At 43.3% G+C, this 20598-nt stretch overlaps 1 protein-coding gene and 1 long non-coding RNA gene across 4 annotated transcripts in view; one reads left to right on the top strand and one right to left on the bottom strand.

Moving 5' to 3' along the window:
• LOC137375409 (sodium/hydrogen exchanger 9-like) overlaps positions 1 to 20598 on the top strand; it is a 490009-nt gene that overhangs the window by 305422 nt on the left and 163989 nt on the right. For all 3 annotated transcript variants that reach the window (XM_068042592.1, XM_068042593.1, XM_068042594.1), the window contains exon 12: positions 1789 to 1942. In XM_068042592.1, the coding sequence (XP_067898693.1) occupies positions 1789 to 1942 (154 nt within the window). The remainder of the gene's footprint in view (positions 1 to 1788; positions 1943 to 20598) is intronic.
• LOC137375410 (uncharacterized) overlaps positions 1 to 20598 on the bottom strand; it is an 88741-nt gene that overhangs the window by 63173 nt on the left and 4970 nt on the right. The window contains exon 2 of the long non-coding RNA XR_010975997.1: positions 9659 to 9833. This is a non-coding gene — a long non-coding RNA (uncharacterized lncRNA). The remainder of the gene's footprint in view (positions 1 to 9658; positions 9834 to 20598) is intronic.

The following is a 20598-nucleotide window of genomic DNA, read 5'->3' as shown; positions in this document are numbered from 1 at the left end:
ATGCGGTTGCCTTCACATTGGGAAGACCAAACACAGATTGGGTGACCACTTTGCAGAACACCTCCACTCAGTCCGAAAGCATGATCCCGAGCTTCCAGTTGCATGTCATTTCAACATACCTCCCTGCTCTCATGCTCACATCTCTGTCTTGGCCTGCTGCAGCATTCCAGTGAACATCAACGCAAGCTCAAGGAGCAGCACCTGATCTTTCAATTAGGCAATCTACAGCCTTGCAGATTCAACCTTGAGTTCAACAATTTCAGAGCATGACTGGCCTTTTTTTATACTTTACTTTTTTTTTTGTTTTTTTTAACCATGTTCTTGTTTTTCATGTGGACAGAGCTGCTCATTATCCTGCCATTCACACTCTCTTTGGACAATGCTTTGTGTTTAACCACAAGCATTAACACACTCTTTGCTCTTGTTCCATGACAGCTTTGTTACTTAATCACTCCTGCCCTCTGCCCTATTACACACCTTCCCTTTTGTTCTCTTCCCCACCAACGCCCCGCCCCCCCCTTCACTTGCTTAAAACCCAATTGTTTTATAATCTTCGCCTGTCCTGATGAAAGGTCTCTGACCTGAAACTTAGGGCTGGATTTTACCTTAGGAGAACGGGAATTTGCCACCAATGTGAAAGTCGGTGGTGAACCCGCTTCCGCCTAGCCCTGGGATCCGTCCCGCATTTTACGGGTCCCCGGGCTTTAATTGTCCTGAGGCGGGACTTCCACCCCCTTGAGGGAGGAGGTCCCGCCTCAGTGAGCTGCCGGCCAATCAGTGGGCCGGCAGCTCTTAGTCCCAACTGCGCCACCGGGAGCGGTGGCCACTGCTGGGACTGCAACCCAGCCGACGCCAGGGAGCCTGGAGGGAAGGTAAGTTGGGGTTGCCTCACCAGGGGAATTGGTCCTTCCCTGGTGAGGCTGGAGTGGTCGTTTGGGGGGAGGGAAGCGTCTTGGGTCCCGGGGGTGGGTTGGAAGGCAGGGGCAGCCCTCAATCGGGCACCCTGTGCCTTACTACCATGCCCCCCACCCCGGGGCGCAGAAAGGCTGGCAGCTATCGCTGGGCAACCTTTCACGTCCCCATAACGCCCGCCTGCCATGGGTAAAATACCCGTGGAGGCGGGCGAGGGCCTTTAAGTGGCCACATAAGGGCCTTGATTGGCTTAGGGCGGGCGGGGCGTTTCCCACCCCCCCCCCCCCCCCCCCCCGCCCGATTCTGTAAACTTGGCCGGAGGTGGAAGCGGGGTGGGTAGGCCTCCTGGAGCATCCCGCTCAATTTTCTGCCGCCCCGCAAGCCAGCAGCCGCCCCACTGGGGCGGCGTAAAAATCAGCCCTTTAACTCTGCTTCTCTCTCCACTGATGCTGCCTGACCTGCTGAGTAATGCCACCTACCTTTACTGGATTATTAAAATGCACAAGGATACTGTTTTATCTCGGGACATGTGCAATTAATTAGAAGGGAAATTGTGGCCATTTATTCCGAAATGTTCTGAAATCATGCCAAATTGGGATCACTTTTGGTTCTCATTTCAACTCATCACATATCTTTATGACTGAGCTGGCTTGAGTTTTGATGGCTGCAAATCACTTGTCAGATCTTGCTTGAGCAGCCAGAACATAATAGTCAAACACAGTTCAGGAATGTGTTGGCTGTGAGCATCTGTGACTAACAAGGATTTGATGTTTCTACTTATATTTCTAGTCATTTCCAAATCTAATTATTTATTGCTACCCCTGCATGTATATGCATCTTTGTATTAATGTAATAATTGGACCCTTTGTTCCCAAGGCTTGCGTGGTGCCATTGCGTTTGCCTTGGCAATCCGAGACACTGACTCAAAACCCAAACAGATGATGTTCACCACAACCCTGCTGATCGTGTTCTTCACCGTCTGGGTGTTTGGAGGGGGTACCACTCAGATGCTCATGTGGCTTCATATCAGGTTAGTGATCAATGGATCTTTTTACAGCAAAATATTTACAGGATTTGGCAAAGCTCTAAATGAATCAATGCATTGTTTCTGAAAACTTTCAAGAACTATTAATCACTAATTCTGTAATTTCAGGTATTAGGGTTCCTTAATTTTGTATTGTCACTGGCATAATTATTAATATTAAAACAGCCAATTGAATGATAGTCCTATTTAGGGATAGGCACCAACATGTTGCACTATGGACATTTGACAAAATTATTGATTCAGCCACGGACATGGGGACAATTAGTCTAAATATGAAGTGTGTAGCCAATCTAATGCCATCACAACACAGTCTGATTTAAAACACATTTTTCTCTATAGGCCAAGTAGCTAAGCATACAAACATCAGTGCAGAGCAGCACAACTGTATTAACTAGCTAGCAAGCACAATGGTATGCAATGCCAATGCAAATTACTTTTGTTGACAGAATAGAGCTAGCTACAGCATGTCACAGTGTGGTAGATGGACCTTGTCGGATGACCTCTGGATTCACGCTGTGTCAAAAGTGCAAATTCGACCAATAAACCATAAATCTCAAGGAGAGGATTATTATTGTAGCTATTGAGGTGAGGCAATAGAAAAATCAGCAATAGGAAGACAGACCATTTCTCACACTGCTGTTGTCACAACACAATTTAACTAGTGATGGTCTCAGTTTGTGCAACTTCTCCACCTGCTTGTAATATGTATCTGAAGACAGGGCAGCCAATAAAAGGACCGTGATCTCCAAATCATGAGAATTTTATAGGATGGAGCAGATAGTACTTCAGAAGAGTCATGTAAACCAGAAAAGCAGAGTGGGACAGGAAGGGACAGAGAGATTAATGGTAGGCAGCCAAGTTTATTTATCTTGACAGGCTGTTAAACTAGGTTCTGGATTCTAAAATACAGAAACAACAGAATCTCATGGAAAAAATGTCATTTGCTCACCAAAGCTAGTGACAAAATTAAATAAACACAATTACAAATAAAGAGCGCCCTTCAGTGCCTTGCATAAAGCAATTCTCTTAAATTCACTTATGTCTATATCTCAGTCTATCACTGTCAATTCCGATTCAGCTCTGACAAGATAATTATTAACATAATGCTTTTCGGCAAAAAGTTGAGCGGTTGTTACTGCATGTATTATTCAATTACAAAATGTTTAGTTACTATCTGTAAGATTATACTCCAGACTAACCAATTTATGTCCAAACCAAATCTCTTATCTGTTAGCAAAGGTGCACTTATCATGTAATGTAATTGTATGATACAGACAAATTTCAAATGACATTGCCACTCATGTTATCTGTACTCAACCTGGATAGCAAATGATGCATATTGCAGTTACTGATCTTTGACATACTTGTAGATCCCTATAGATCAAGTAGTTAAGCATACAAACATCAGTGCAGAGCAGCACAACTGTATTAGCTAGCTAGCAAGCAAAGTAGTATGCAATGCCAATGCAAATTACTTTTGTTGACAAAATAGAACTAGCTACACCATGTCACAGTGTGGTAGATGGACTTTGTTGGATGACCTCTGGATTCACACTGTGTCAAGAGTGCAAATTCGATCAATAAACCATAAAACTCAAGGAGAGGATTGTTATTGAAGTTATTGAGGCGTGGCAGTAGAAAAATCAGCAATAGGAAGACAGACCATTTCTCACACTGCTGTTGTTACAAGGCAATTTGACCATCACTCGTTAATCCCATTCGCAGCAAAATAAAAACAGTTAATGACTGTTTCTAAGATGGTCATTGAAACATAGTAAATTGTTACTATGTCTTCCCGGACAGTTTTTAAAACTGCAAATGCAGCATGGATTTTGTTGAGGGATTGTAGACAGTTCATTATAGATTAAGGTTTATTAAAGCTATCTGTTACATTATATTTGCAACTATTGTATTGAGTCAGCAGCATCCTATTTTCACCAATGTAATTCTGCTCCAATACGCCATAGTCTTGTATTCATGAGGAACTTACAGTGCTGACTTCTGGAGATTCCTTGGATTTTCGTGCCGGTTTTCCCCTTTACACAAGTTCTAGAACAATGTGATTCCAAATGGGATAGCAGCAGAATTGTGACATTTATTATAGAAATAAAAGTTCAGTAACTTTCAACATGTCACTGAGATTGTGTCCCAAGTGAAAGTAATGCATTCCAAAGTGTAAAAATCAAGACATTCCTGAAGTGACTTTTGCCATTTTAAAATGAGTTTATATAACACAAGCCTTTAAACTTGTGTTTTAAAATAACCTAGCTGCTGAGTTATTTAAAAACACAAGGTTAAAGGCTTGGAGCAGGGGTGTCCAACCTTTTTGTGTGGGGGTCACATTACAATTTTTGCCTTACATAGGGAGCTGGTGAGACAATTTCAGAAAGATAAATGCATTAAAAATTTATCTTACAATTAATCAAAATAAGAACAAATGTGCATTTTGTGTAGAAGCTTTAAATGAGAAGACTAATTTATTGACTTATTTTCTCCTCACTATGTTGGACATTGATTTAGTGAGATATCTGATATTTATTTGCTTGTACAAGTGGTCAATGTCTGCCCGCACACTTGTGGAGTGGAGTATTCTGGATAGATATCCATCTTGATTGCTCTCTCTCCCTCCTCTCTTTCTGGCCAGAATTTTACATCGGGTGGGAGGCCCCACCCACTGGCCAAAAAGTCGGTGGCGAGCCAGCCTCTGCTGGGCCTGGGGAGAAAGTCTGGGATTTTTCGCTCCTCAGGCCCATAATTGGCCTTGGGCAGGACTTCCTTGAGACAGGAGGTCCTCCCTATTGGAGCTGCCAGCCAATCAACGGGCCGGCAGCTGTTAGTCCCAGCAGTGCCTCCAGGAGCGGTGGCTAGTGCTGGGACTACACCCAGCCTTCGGAGGCAACAGAAAGGACGGCCCGGGAAAGGAAGTAAGTTTTTAGGGTCTCACTGGGGATAATCGGTAAGTGTTGTGCGTTGGGAGTGGCTGGGGCTTCGGCGGTGGACCTCCGTTGGGCACAGGGTGCCCAATCAGGAGCGCCCCACCAGCCCACAAGTAGGCCTCTTGGTTTTACCAGGTTGGTTCTTAGGGCCTTTGCTGTCAGGCCACTGAGGGTAAAATACCCACAGTGGCAGGAGGAGGCCCTTAAAGAACAAAAAACAAAGAAAATTACAGCACAGGAACAGGCCCTTTGGCCCTCCAAGCCTGCGCCAATCCAGATCCTCTATCTAAACATGTCGCCTATTTTCTAAAGGTCTGTATCTCTTTGCTTCCTGCCCATTCATGTATCTGTCTAGATACATCTTAAAAGACGCTATCGTGCCCGCGTCTACCACCTCCACTGGCAACGCGTTCCAGGCACCCACCACCCTCTGCGTAAAGAACTTTCCACGCATATCCCCCCTAAACTTTTCCCCTCTCACTTTGAACTCGTGACCCCTAGTAATTGAATCCCCCACTCTGGGAAAAAGCTTCTTGCTATCCACCCTGTCTATACCTCTCATGATTTTGTACACCTCAATCAGGTCCCCCCTCAACCTCCGTCTTTCTAATGAAAATAATCCTAATCTACTCAACCTCTCTTCATAGCTAGCGCCCTCCATACCAGGCAACATCCTGGTGAACCTCCTCTGCACCCCCTCCAAAGCATCTACATCCTTTTGGTAATGTGGCGACCAGAACTGCACGCAGTATTCCAAATGTGGCCAAACCAAAGTCTTATACAACTGTATCATGACCTGCCAACCCTTGTACTCAATACCCCGTCCGATGAAGGAAAGCATGCCGTATGCCTTCTTGACCACTCTATTGACCTGTGTTGCCACCTTCAGGGAACAATGGATCTGAACACCCAAATCTCTCTGTACATCAATTTTCCCCAGGACTTTTCCATTTACTGTATAGTTCACTCTTGAATTGGATCTTCCAAAATGCATCACCTCGCATTTGCCCTGATTGAACTCCATCTGCCATTTCTCTGCCCAACTCTCCCATCTATTTATATTCTGCTGTATTCTCTGACAGTCCCCTTCACTATCTGCTACTCCACCAATCTTAGTGTCATCTGCAAACTTGCTAATCAGACCACCTATACTTTCCTCCAAATCATTTACAAACAACAGTGGTCCCAGCACGGATCCCTGTGGAACACCACTGTTCACACGTCTCCATTTTGAGAAACTCCCTTCCACTGCTACTCTCTGTCTCCTGTTGTCCAGCCAGTTCTTTATCCATCTAGCTAGTACACCCTGGACCCCATGCGACTTCACTTTCTCCATCAGCCTACCATGGGGAACCTTATCAAACGCCTTACTGAAGTCCATGTATATGACATCTACAGCCCTTCCCTCATCAATCAACTTTGTCACTTCCTCAAAGAATTCTATTAAGTTGGTAAGACATGACCTTCCCTGCACAAAACCATGTTGCCTATCACTGATAAGCCCATTTTCTTCCAAATGGGAATAGATCCTATCCCTCAGTATCTTTTCCAGCAGCTTCCCTACCACTGACGTCAGGCTCACCGGTCTATAATTACCTGGATTATCCCTGCTACCCTTCTTAAACAAGGGGACAACATTAGCAATTCTCCAGTCCTCCGGGACCTCACCCGTGTTTAAGGATGCTGCAAAGATATCTGTTAAGGCCCCAGCTATTTCCTCTCTCGCTTCCCTCAGTAACCTGGGATAGATCCCATCCGGACCTGGGGACTTGTCCACCTTAATGCCTTTTAGAATACCCAACACTTCCTCCCTCCTTATGCCGACTTGACCGAGAGTAATCAAACATCTGTCCCTAACCTCAACATCCGTCATGTCCCTCTCCTCGGTGAATACCGATGCAAAGTACTCGTTTAGAATCTCACCCATTTTCTCTGACTCCACGCATAAGTTTCCTCCTTTGTCCTTGAGTGGGCCAATCCTTTCTCTAGTTACCCTCTTGCTCCTTATATATGAATAAAAGGCTCTGGGATTTTCCGTAACCCTGTTTGCTAAAGATATTTCATGACCCCTTTTAGCCCTCTTAATTCCTCGTTTCAGATTGGTCCTACATTCCCGATATTCTTTCAAAGCTTCGGCTTTCTTCAGCCGCCTAGACCTTATGTATGCTTCCTTTTTCCTCTTAGCTAGTCTCACAATTTCACCTGTCATCCATGGTTCCCTAATCTTGCCATTTCTATCTCTCATTTTCACGGGAACATGTCTCTCCTGCACGCTAATCAACCTCTCTTTAAAAGCCTCCCACATATCAAATGTGGATTTACCTTCAAACAGCTGCTCCCAATCTACATTCCCCAGCTCCTGCCGAATTTTGGTATAGTTGGCCTTCCCCCAATTTAGCACTCTTCCTTTAGGACCACTAAGTGGTGGTTAATTGGCCACTTAAGGGCCTAGATTGGCCTGGGGCAGGCAGGCCGTTTCTCGCTGCTGCCGCCCTGCGTAAATTTGCGGCGGGGATAGGAGGGGATCGGTTACGCCCCCCCACCCCACACTTCCCACTCAATTTTATACCCGCCTTCCCTGCCACCACCCCACTTGTTGGGGAGCCATAAAATTTCGGCCCCTGTGTTTGTCTGTTTCTCTCTCTTCCTCGCTCTCTGTTGTTTCCCCCCCCACTCTGCACTCTGTGTTGTTCCTGCCCCCCTCTGTGTTGCTCCCTCCCCTTTCTGTGTTGCTTCCCCCTACTTTGTGTCAGCACCCCCTCTCTGTGTTGTCCCCCCGAATGTGCCATTCTCCCCTTTCTCTGTCCCTCTCTCTCTCTCTGTCCCCACCTCTCCCTCTTTCTGTCCCCACCTCTCCCTCTTTCTGTCCCCCCTCTCTCTCCTCCATTCTCTCCCCTCCACTCTCTCTCCTCTCACTCTGTCTCTCTTTGTCCCCCACTCACTCTCTGTCCCCCACACTCTCTCTACCCCACTCTCTCTCTGTCTGCCCTCTCCCACTCTCTCTCCCTCTGTCCGCCCCACTCTCCCCTGCTGTCTCTCGCTCACTCTCTCTCTCTATCTGTGCCCCCCACTTCTCTCTCTATCTCCCCACACTCTATCCCCAACTCTCTCTATCTGTTCCCCCTCCCACTCTCTCTCAGTACCCCCGCCTCTTTTTCTCCCTCTCGCCTGATTCTCTCTCTCTGTCCGCCCCTCTCCCACTCTCTCCCCCCTCTCTCTCTCCCTCCCCACACACTCTGTCTCTCACTCTTCCCCCCTCTCCCAGCCGGAAACCCTCAATCTGTCTGAAGTACCGAAGCACTGTTCTGCTTCAGCAGCTGTCAGCTGTGAAACTGATACTTGCGATTTTCTTAAAGCCGGTCTGTAGAAGCCAATGGGAAATTTCCCGTCCCTGAAATTACCAGTCACGGACCCCAAAATTGTTTACCACGAACACTGGGATTACGAATATGGGATTAGAATAGTTGGGTGCTGGATGGCCGGCATAGACACGATGGGCCGAAGGGCCTGTTTCTGTGTTGTATAACTCTATGACTGGTGTCCTACTGCCTTGCCAGGGATGTCATTTTAACCACATGGTGCCACGGTCATCATTTTTAATAGGGGATCAACTCCCATGCACCTGTAGTCTGAGCACTTGTTAACAGTCAGCCACTCGACTCGGATGTCATCCTTTGTCAAAAGGGCAGCACACTGCTAAACCACCTAAGAGTACCCTCTTGACAAAGAAGGTAACCATTGAGTGGTCCCAGTGATGTTGAACAATGCAATTGAAAAACCAAGCGTGGGCCAAGCAATCTACATGCTCAAGAGCTGTGCTTCGCCATACTGATGCCATGTAATTGTTGAACCTCATAAAGGATGTAGGAGAGCCGGCTGCTGGAGAAATTTGCACTCTCTTTGAATTTCCAGGCCTGACCTATTCTAATCATCTATAACCATTCCACAAGACCAACCAGAGCTAAAATTACAATCACGTGATGAGCTCGCTGTCACTTCAGGTGATCTGGAGAGTGTGGCCAGATTAGAAGTATGCTATGAAAAATAAGAAAAACAAAGAATAGTTCTTTTTATAAAGTACACTCCAAACAGTCTGGGCTCAGAACAGACCATTGCAGATTCCTGGCAGGAGTAATGAGCTTTTAGGTTACCGCACGAATTGAGACAATATCATGAAGAACAAAAACAAAGTTTTAAGTTACAGTCTGTGTATTACATTTCAACCACATAATATAAAAACAATGCCTAAAACAATTAAAAGTAGCTCAAATTACACTTACAGGCTGTGATATCATGGCTGCAGGGTAATATGGCAATGTGATTCACAGAAGGGTGTAAGCAAGGAACTTTTTGAAATTCTAACACAATTCAGAAAAAAGTAATAGGTCGGACTAGTAACTATAAGCAAATAATAACCTCATTACATTTTATGTGACACAATAAACAACGAGAACAAAGCTTGGGTGGTCTATTCTATCTGAACTCTGGAATCGTTATTTTTCTCATTCGTCACTGTTTATTCACCCAAACTATTTTTATAATCAACGCTAGTTGATTTATATTGGACTAACCAGTGCAGGATTGTTTCTACGCCATTAACTTTCTTTTGTACTGCAGAGAACACTGGAAACTGTCAAATGAAAAGCTATTCCTGTATTCATAGAATGGTAGAGTATTACAGCACCGAAACAGGTCATTCAGGCTGTTAAATCTGCACTGGTGTTTATCTTCACAGAAGCTCCCTCCTCCAATCCCACTCACCTACCTGTTCTCCTTGGACATTTTTTTTCATTTTTGCAAGTGGCTATAAAATTTCCTTATAAACGAATTTGTGGGTTTTGCTCCAGAAATGATTAGTGACGGGATCTTCCACCCTCTAATGATCCTCTGTGTAAAGACATTTCTTCTAATCTCCTCTTTTCATTCTTCTTGTGATTATGCTGAATATACAGAGAAAATACAACACAAAAGAAGGTAATCAACCTAATCAGTCCAGGTTGGTACTTAAACTCCACACAAGCGACAGTCCTAATCTAGGCAGTCACCTTATTCCTATATTGCCCTTTCCTTCAACCACCTATCCAACCCATTCTTAGAAGTTGACATGGTCCAGTAGTATATTCCACAGCCTCACAACCCTCTGTAAAAAGGAATACGTTTCTCCTGCTCTGTGCCTTAAATTTCTGACATTTAATCATATCTAGATCTCATTCTAGACCCCTGAACTATTGGAAATAATTAATTGGACTGGTATTTCCTTGATCTGACTTAAATAACAATTCTATGCTGATCTTGCCAACATCAACTTATACTGAAATTTCTTTGGAATCTCATTACCATATGCTGGAATGTAAAAAGCTGCAAAAAACAAATGGAAATCAACGTAAACAATCAGGACCCGAGGAAGGTGCAAAACATACACCATCTACCTTTCAAAAGAAAATAAAAAATAGGAGCTGGAATAGACCATTTGGCCCTTTTAGCCATCTCCGCCATTCAACAAGATCAGATTGTGTTCCATCTGCCATGATCTGCCCCATTCACTCAACCTGTCTATATCCCTCTGCAGCCTCTTTGCATCCTTCTCACCACTTAATTTCCCACCTAACTTTGTATCATCAGCAGACCTAGACATGTTACACTCATCTAAGTCATTCTTATAACTTGTATATTGTATAGCTGAGGCCCGAGTACTGATCCTTGCGATACCCCTCAAGTTACAGCCTGCTAACCCAAAAATGTCCCGTTCATTCCAACTCTGTTTTCTGTCAATTAACCAATCCTCAGTCTGTGCTAATATATTACCCCCAATCTCGAGTCCTAATTTTGTGCAATAGCATTTTGTGTGGCACCTTATTGAATGCTTTTTGGAAATCCAAGTACTCTGCATCCACTGGGTCCCCCTTATTTATCATACCGGTTATATCCTCGAAAAACTCAAATTTGTTAAACACTATTTCCCTTTCATAAATCTGTGCTGACTCTGCTATCATATTATGATTTTCTAAGCACCCTGTTACCACATCCCCAATAATAGATTCTAGCATTTTGCCTCCCACTGATGTTAGGCTAATTGGCCTGTAGAACCCCTTTTTTCTCTTCCTCCTTTCTTAAATATGTTTGCTGCCTTCAAATACTTGGGAACTGTTCTGGAATCTAAAGAATTCTGGTATTTTAAAACCAATGCATCCACTATCTCTGCAGCTATCTCTTTTAAAACCCTAGGATGCCGGTCGTCAGGTCCAGCACATTTGTTGCCACGTAGTCCCATTAATGTCTCCAGTACTATTTCTTTACTGATATTGATTTCTTTAAGCTCCCAATTCACACTAGACCCCATTATTTCCAAAGAAATGTTTGCGTCTTCTACCGTGAAGACAGATACAAAGTATTTGTTTAATGTCTTTGCTCTTTCCTTAATCCCCATTATAATTTCACCTGCCTCTACCTCTAATGGACCCATGTTTACTTTCACCAATTTCTTCCTATTTACATAACTATAGAAATGTTTGCAATCTTTTTATGTCTCTTGTTCGTTTACTCTTATATTCTCTTTCCTTACCAATTTCTTGGTCCTCCTTTGCTGAATTCTAAAATTTTCCCAAACTTCAGGCTAACTATCAATTCTTTAAACACTAACCATTGTTTATCTACCCTCATATCATTTAACACAGTTTCCCAATCTACCTTAGCCAATTTGCCCCTCATACCTACGTAGTTTACTTTGTTTAGATTTAAGACCCTAGTTTTGGACTTAACAAAATCATTTTCAATCTCAATGTAAAATTCTAATATATTATGGTCAATCTTCCTTAGAGGTCCCTTTACCACAATGTTATTAATTAACCCTTTCTCATTGCACAATACTAGATACAAAATAACCTGTTCCCTAGTTGGATTCTTGACATGCTGATGCAGAAAACTATCTTGTATGTATTGCATGAACTCGTCCTCTACCATATTACTGCAAATTAGGTTTGCCCAGTATATATGATTAAAGTCCCCCATGATTACTGTATTATCTTTATTACTGTACTCTAATTTCCTGATTTATACTCTGCCATACACTACAATTACAATCAGGGGGCTATAAGCAACTCCCATCAATGTTTTCTGCCCTTGCTCTTTCTTCGCTCCACCCAAACTAATTCTACTTATTGATTTTCTGAGCTAAGATCCTTTCTCTCTACTGTCTTTATCCCATCTTTTATGATCAGGGCTAACACTCCTACTTTTCCTTTTGCCTATCTCTTCTAAAATTTAAGTATCCTCGAATATTTAGTTCACAACCTTGGTCACCTTGCAACTAAGGCTCCATAATGGCTATTAGATCAAACCAATTAATTTCTATTTGTGCTATTAAGTCATCTAATTTGTTGCAAATGCTTCATGCATTCAGATATAGTGCCTTTAGCTTTGACTTTTTTTTGATTTTTTCCCCCTGACATCACCTTAATCACTAATTTCCTATTATCTTTGTTAGTCTCGCTCTCCTTTCCTGACCCACTCTGCTTATTTTTTCCCAAAACACTGCTGAGCTTTAGAGCCTTGACATTTTCCTTGTTGCTTTTGAATTTACCTTTTCCTGTATTCTCCCACTCCCTCTTAAGTCCTTCTTAATGAACTGATGTTATGAAAAATTAAAGTTTGAAGCCATCAAATCATCAGTTATGCACATCGAGCACAGCATATTTAAGAAAATGCAATTCTGGAAACCTTTTTCTCTTTAATATAACAGTACCTGATACCATGAAAAAGCATTCAAAGAAGTAGAAAGTCCAGTGCAGGTTTCAGAAAAGAGAAATAAAATAAATTGGCATAAAACACCGGAAATAGTGATTTTGAGTCCTTCTGCACCTAAAAGTTTGAGCATCAGTTTGTTCCTGTTGTGACCGAGGATAAATGCAGGAAACTCCCATTCTCTGGTCTTTTGCATGGGGGCGGAGCTATGTTAATTTGTAGTTTTGGCAGATGAAACTCCAAGGTGCCACCAATGATGGAGGAAATTTGCACATAGCAAGGTTTTGGGGAGCAACTCACTTGCACAGAAATTTCCGCAGAGGAACCTGGTACAATGCAGCTTTTATGTTATTGTAACTCATCAGAAACTTTCTTTTTAAAAAGTTATTCATTTGTGTTTTTTTCTGGTTTGTAAGTATGATATTTCATCTGATCAACATGCAAATGTCATGCAGGCATTGTGGGCTAAATTTTCAATGTGGGGTCGGGAAACGTTTCCGGATCTGAAACTTGCCCCCGGGGTGGAGCAGAAATGGGCCCCGAGTTTCATGGGGGCGACCCTTTAATTGATATGGAGGCCCAACTCAAGTGCAGGCCCAATTTAAACTCATCACAGCTTCCATTACAGAACTGCTGTTTCACTACTGTGACTGGACAGTGAAAGATCAGAAAAAACTTCATTTCCACAATGTCTGTGGAGAGCTGGAGGCCTGGAGCCCAGGGCAGGGCAGCCCTTCGAATTTCAGATGCAGAACTGTAGGTCCTTCTGGAGGCTGTAAGGGAGAGGAGGGCGGTCCTCTTCCCAGAGGGTGGCAGGGGGAGACCACCTGCACAGACCAAGCAGATGTGGATGGACATTGCTGCCACAGTCGGCTGCAGAAGCACGGTGAGAGGAAGCTGAATCCAGTGCAGGAAAAAGTTCAATGATCTTATACGCTCTGGCAAGGCGAGTGCTACCAGAGGGTATCAGTTACTTACGAGATGCAGTGTTGTGCTGCTGTTTGCAAGATGACACCAAGATCCACAGCTGATCCTTGGAAGGGACCAGAACTGAAGATGTTCAAGGGAATTTGATGGCAACTGGCAGGGCATGGCGATTAGTACTGCGGGGTGTGAGGTCTTCAGCGATGAGGGCACAGATTTCTGTGACCATCTGCCTGAACAGTTACAGTCTCCTGCAGCATTGGCTCTCAGTCAGGACCTGGTAGCTCCATCCTCACCAGTAGATCCTATGCTGAGAGTCCTGTTCTGTGTGTCCTTCCTGCCCCTTGTCCCTCTCTCCTGATGCCCGGGACACCACAGTTCCTGCAGAGGGTGTTGCTTCTCATCACCACTAGGCCCAAAATCTGAGTCGTGCCCCCATTGCTAGCTGCTGCCTTCCTTGTGCTTAGGTGCCCCCCCCCCCCACCCCCCTGCCGGTTGTCTTTGCAGCCTTGCTCTCTGCTCTTATGCTGATGCGATGCCAGGAGGATGATGACCCCCCCCCCCCCCCCCCGCCCAAACGCTACTCCTCAGTCCTCCCACCACCTGTGGTGTGCCAAGGGGACCTGTTTGTCAATGGCCGAGTTCCCACCCTCACCGTTCACTCTTTTATAGGGCCCAGGCAATTCCCTGGGACGGTCATGTCTGGCTCCCACTGTGTACCCACCTTCCTTCAGCTGATTTGCCCCAGACAGCACGTGTAGCCCATGTACCCCCACAAAACTCACAAGACCCCCCCCCCCCCATTAATGAGCTCTTAATAAGCTTCTTAACCAGCTTAATTGGTTGTAATCAGGGATTGGGCAGGATTGCAGGGCCGCCCTCCCCCCACCCTGGTGTACATGGCCAGCACCAGGAATGGCGTTGGGAAATCAGCATGTTGGCCAGTGCTGGTATTTTGGAGTCCTAGCCATCTCCGTTCCCTCTCCCGGCGGGACCTGAGCATCCAACCCTGTATGTGTGACACTTTGAAGTACTTCATTGGCTGTAAAGTACTTTGGGACATCCTGAGGTCATGAAAGGTGCTATATAAATATAAGTCTTTCTTTCTTTTACATGTTAGAAGCTAGGATTGCTGCGTAGTGACTTTTGGTTTGCTTTGAGAAGTGTTCTGAATTTTTTGGGGGGATTATAGTGGAGTATATGAGAATACAATTTAGCAACTGAAAAAATTTGGAAAGAATTTTGTGAGAAACATGTGTGAAACATTAAATAGGTGATGAAGTAAGAATCTGCTTAGTGATGCACTCAAAAGACCATGAAGCATGTCAGAGAGGCAATTACATAATGAATTGATGGGGACATCAGGGGCAGTCCTGGAATTTGAAATTGGAGGGAAAAAGGATCTTAACTCATGCCAAAACAATTTGAGTGATATGGCTGCTTTATCTCTCCTCAGTGGTTCTACCAATAAAGTAAGGGAATAGTGTTTTTTGATCGCATGAAAATTTCCAACAACTAATCAATATGCTTAAGCTTCGGGCACATTGAGTGCACACAGTGCTTGCCTTGTATGTAAATTTAAAGGTATAATTCTATAAAAGAATATATAGCATACGCATGTTACAAGATTGCTTCTGTTTCTTTTGTAAAATATGTTTTAAGAACTTATATTTAAATTAAGACATTGAGTCATTTGGAGATTGCTGAACTTTGCATTTTTTTAAAAAAGAAGGAAGGTCAACAGAAGGACTGACTAGTAAACAAGTCTTACTGGAAGGCATCTGTTTTCAAGCAAAAACAGCAGGGGTTGTTTTGGGTTTCAGAGGAGTGACAAGCCAAGATTTATGGTTGTCGTGCGACTTGCTGCTAAACAGGTTTGGTTTCATTTTTGAACTGTTAAAAAAGCCAGTTGGTGTTTGGCCTTGAAACAGGAAAAGAGTTGCTGCATGCTTGCCTGGAAGAGACAGCTGATAGCTTTCTCTCTTTGAAGAATCCCTTCATCTTTGAAGAATTCCTGTGTCAAAATGTCCTGTCTCTATTTTCTCCTGTATTTGAAGAAACCTTTACTGCTACACTGCTGCTATAAGACCTAAGAAGATTCTTGTTACTGCTTCTTGCTGCAAAGCCTGACTGGAGCTTTCTGTGCTGCATCTTTCTTTTGGAAGCCTACGCAAACTGATCATCAACATCACCTGGAAAGAACCGTTCTAGGAAGTTCACATTGACAGCCACCTATTTGCCTTTGGGACACCTCGTCAAAACAAAGGACTTCCTTCCATACCTTCTTTTCAGCATGTTTTTTTTTATTCCTTCTATTTCTTTGTAATAGCTGTAAACAAAAATCCCTTTGTTCCCCCCGGTTAACTGGTTTGCATGTGTGTGTGTGAGGGCTAGAATAAATAAAGGGCTTTAATATTGCAATTAGTGTGTATGTTTTACTTCATTGCTGGTTAAAACTTGGTTTATAATAAACTGATATTTTTGCTGTTTATTAAAGAAACCTGGTTGGTGTGCTTTATTCTGGGGGAAAATAGAGTATATGATTGACTGTTTCAGTAAGTGGGAAAATTTAAACATGTGTTGTGACCTGAGAAGTGGGACTGAATTAACAGTGCACTCCTCCTGCCTCGGTCATAATATACAGTACTGGAACATGATAACTGCAAAAAGGATTGTTAATGCAATATTAGCACTTTTCCTGTGACGTTGCTTTTGGCTGTTTGGGGTCTGGAGGATGTTGTAATGCTAGCTTTCAACTTGGCCTATTCCATTAAGGCCCCTGATCAGCTACTCTTTGTGTGGATGCGCTCTAAATAGCTGTACTGGAGGACGATTACAGGCTAACTACAGTTGTGGGAAGTTCCTCCAGATTAGCAACTCCATTGATTCTTTCCTTGGGAAGGCGCCAAATTTTGCTAATGTCAGAAAGACAAGTAGGAAGTGACCAACTTTATTTTCCATTGTGTATACTTTGTTTAAAGGGTGTTCAATTATGATTCATTGGTGTTTTATACAATATATTAACATTTGATGTGTGATGGATACTCTCAAAGCTTCTCTATTTTATAACTATTCTTTCCCTGAAAAACAGTCTGTCTGTCTTCTTGCAGTAAGTTAATCCTATTATAGCCCTTTATGGTGTAGCACAACAATGTAAAACAAACTTCTTCCTATCATATGACATGCAGCTACATTGTTGAAACTTAGTGACCTTAATACTACTTAATAGTCCAATAGCTATCTTTCAGTTGAGATATTAATTTGAGGAGCCTCTGCCCTCTCAGATGGACGGCACAGTGACGCAGTGGTTAGCACCGCAGCCTCACAGCTCCAGGAACCCGGGTTTGATTCTGGGTACTGCCTGTGCGGAGTTTGCAAGTTCTCCCTGTGACCGCGTGGGTTTTCGCCGGGTGCTCCAGTTTCCTCCCACAGCCAAAGACTTGCAGGTGATAGGTAAATTGGCTGTTGTAAATTGCCCCTAGTGTAGGTAGGTGGTAGGGAATATGGGATTACTGTAGGGTTAGTATAAATGGGTGGTTGTTGGTTGGCACTGACTCGGTGGGCCGAAGGGCATGTTTAAGTGCTGTATCTCAAAATGAAAAATATAAAAAAATAAAAGTAACATAACAGTCAGCTTTCTGTTAGTACTTGAAAGACGGAAGCGAAAGTATAACAAGTCACGCTGTTCCTCCAACTTCATGTTCTTGAAGGAATTAGTTTTTGGTTTGTTTAAAGAGTGACTTCATGCAGTTTGCTATTTATTCAGATATTTAAAAAAATAGAAATGAAGAACTTTTTTAGATGTGCAGTTCTTGACAACATTTTTTTTCTTGCACGGATTGTGTACAAATCCATATTTCAGCCTTTCTAAACCATCTACACTGAAAAAGGTTGGAGTGAATGAAAGTTTGTAATTTGCATTGACACATTTATTGAAAATGTCCTAAAGTACTTCACAGGCACTGAATTACTTTGACATGATTGTTGTTATGCAGGCAGACACTGTAGCCATCTTGTGCACAGCAAGATCCCACAATAAAATAAATGAGCAGTTAATCTGTATTTGGTAGTCATTAAGGGAAGGATATTGGGAGCACTTACAATACAGAAACCGTCTCTTAGGACTGCAGCATTTGCTGAGATTATGTGCTCAAGTGTTGGAATGGGACTTGAATCCACAGTCTTCAGACAGATGGGACCTCAGTTTAACATCTCATCTGAAAGCCTGTGTCTTGAGAAAAAAAAATAATGGACTCAGGTAGAATTAAATGATATATATCCAGGAGGAATGGATCAGCCTTATCAGAATCAGTTTTAAATCGGTTTGTCTAGCATCCCAATGGCCCAGAGCTTACTAAGCTTAATGTGGCAACATGTCTTCTGTGTGTGCTCAGTTTCTTCTCAGCTGACGTGACACTTGGGGCATTATAATTGATCTTGATGCCCAAGAGCTCAGGCAGCCAAAGGCAGCCAGGGTTGCTTCCCTGTTCCCTATCCAGTGGCTCATTCTTGGGAATGTGGACATCCCTGTGTTGCTATTGTTACTTGTATATTAATTGTACTTAATTGTATGCAGGTGGTGGGCATTAACTCGGGAATCACTTGTGCCACTATAGACACAGAATAAAGCTGTGGTTGTTGTGTTAGATGGTGTATGCTTGTAATGCTTAATAGATAAATATTTATAAAAGCATGTAAAGATTGGCTCCAGTTCTATCCTCCTCCAACTCGCTTTTTGGAGTATTAATTCCTATGACAGGATTAGGCTCAGTTGTGATGCCTTTTAGAGTCATAGAGAGATACAGCACTGAAACAGGCCCTTCGGCCCACCAAGTCTATGCTGACCATCAACCACGCATTTATACTAATCCTACATTAATCCCATATTCCCTACAATATCCCCACCTTCCCTACCATATCCCCACCTTCCCTCAATTCTCCTACCACCTACCTACACTAGGGGCAATTTACAATGGCCAATTTACCTATCAACCTGCAAGTCTCTGGCTGTGGGAGGAAACCGGAGCACCCGGCAGACACCCACACGGTCACAGGGAGAACTTGCAAACTCCGCACAGGCAGTACCCAGAACTGAACCTGGGTTGCTGGAGCTGTGAGGCTGCGGTGCTAACCACTGTGCCGCCTTTTTATAGTTGAAAATCTAACAACAGTATGTCTTTTCAGACTATTCTCATTCTCTAGGCATGAAGAATACATGAAAAATGCCTAATTGGCCAAAGCACATGGATGCATATCCCAGCAAGAGTCAGTACCTTCAGGAGAGTAGGGAAGGAAATTGGCAATTTTCTCAGGAGGCCTGAGCTATGACTGATTTATAGAGTCATAGAGTCATTTACGGCATATAAAGAGGACATTTAGCCCATTGAATCCATGCTAGCTCTCCGTGGAGTAATCCCATCAGTCCCACTCCCCCACTCGATCCCCGTACCCTGCAAGTTTATTTCCTACAAGTGCCCATCCAATTTCCTTTTAAGATCATTGATTGTCTTCATTTCCACCACCTTCATGAGCAGCAAGTTCCAGGTCATTACCACCCGCTGGCTAAAGAAGTTCTTCCTCACATTCCCTCTGCATCTCTTGCGCAAAACCTTCAATCTGTGTTCTCTAGTCTTCGTACCGTCAGTTAATGGGAACAGTTTTTCCTTCTCTAACTTATCTAAGCCTGTATTAATTTTGTACACCTCCAACAAATCTCCCTTCAATCTTCTTTGTTCTAAGGAGAACAACCCCAGTTTTTCTAATCTAACCTTGTAACTAAAATCCCCCATCCCTGGAACCATTCTGCTAAGTCTTCTCTGCACCCTCTCAAGGACTGTCATATCCTTCCTAAAGTGTACTGACCAGAACTAGATGCAATACTCTAGTTGGGGCCTAAAGGTTCAGCATAACTTCCCTGCTTTTGTACTCTATGCCTCTATTTACGATCCACTCTCTCAATATGTTCTGCCACCTTCAAAGATTGGTGGACATGCACCACCAGGTCCCTCTGCTCCTGCATACTCTTTTCTTCGAACCACAGCGATGGGGGAAGTGGAATCTCTTTTAGCAACATTGCCAGAATGTGCCATATAGAAACTGTAATTTTTGTGAATACAGTTACATTGGTCAGTTACAGAAGAACAGACATTCTCCTGTTGTGTTTTGCTAAGAGGAATTTCCATGGTCTTCAACTGAGATTTTTGCTGACTGTCTAAACTCTAGTAACAGAAAACTTGGACCATCCAAGAATCTGGAGATCCTGTTAAGCCCACTTGTACTTCAGTGAAAATTGTCTCATCTTGATTATAGATACTAATTTTTATTAGGAACTGCATTTGCTAGCTTATCCTTCTTTAAAGTATTTAAACTTTTTTTTTTAAAGATTTAAAATATTTGGTAAGAGAAGCAAAAGTGACTTGAGGAAAAACTTTTTCATGCAGCAAGTGGTTAAGGTCTGGAATGCATTGCCTGAGAGTGTGGTGGAGGCAGGTTCAATTGAAGCATTCAAAAAGGGAATTAGACAGTTATATGAAAAGGAAGAATGTGCAAGGTTATGGGGAGAAGGCAGGGGAATGGAACTGAGGAAATTGCTCTTTCAGAGAGCCGGTGTAGACATGATGGGCCGAATGGCCTCCTCCTGTACTGTAACAATTCTGTGATTCTGTTAACATGGATAGCGCAAAATTTGCATCAGATTGCAATAGAAACAAAAGTTTAATGAGAAGAAATATGAATTAGAAATGTGAAGTGGACAAATTTAATGGTTAAAATACTATATCTGATAGGAACTAAAGTAGAGATGCTGGGTGGAAATTTATGCTGGCGGTGGGGGTCTCGATGTCAGGGGAAACCGACGTCGAGATCCTCACGTCACTTCTTCGGAAGGCCCGCCAAATTTAGTGCCGATCAGGCACTTCACAGGGCAGTGGTGAGTCTTCTGTATGATTTAGGACCCTGCCACTGGAGGTCCCAACATTGCAGAGCTGCTGGCCAATCAAAGGCCGACAGTGCACGTTACTGCGAAGGCATTGGCTGCTGCTG

The sequence above is a fragment of the Heterodontus francisci genome, chromosome 11 (genome assembly GCF_036365525.1).
Source record: "Heterodontus francisci isolate sHetFra1 chromosome 11, sHetFra1.hap1, whole genome shotgun sequence".
In the NCBI taxonomy this organism is placed as follows: domain Eukaryota; kingdom Metazoa; phylum Chordata; class Chondrichthyes; order Heterodontiformes; family Heterodontidae; genus Heterodontus; species Heterodontus francisci.
The sequence above is the reverse complement of the archived record's forward strand: the minus strand, read 5'-3'. Positions and strand labels throughout refer to the sequence as shown.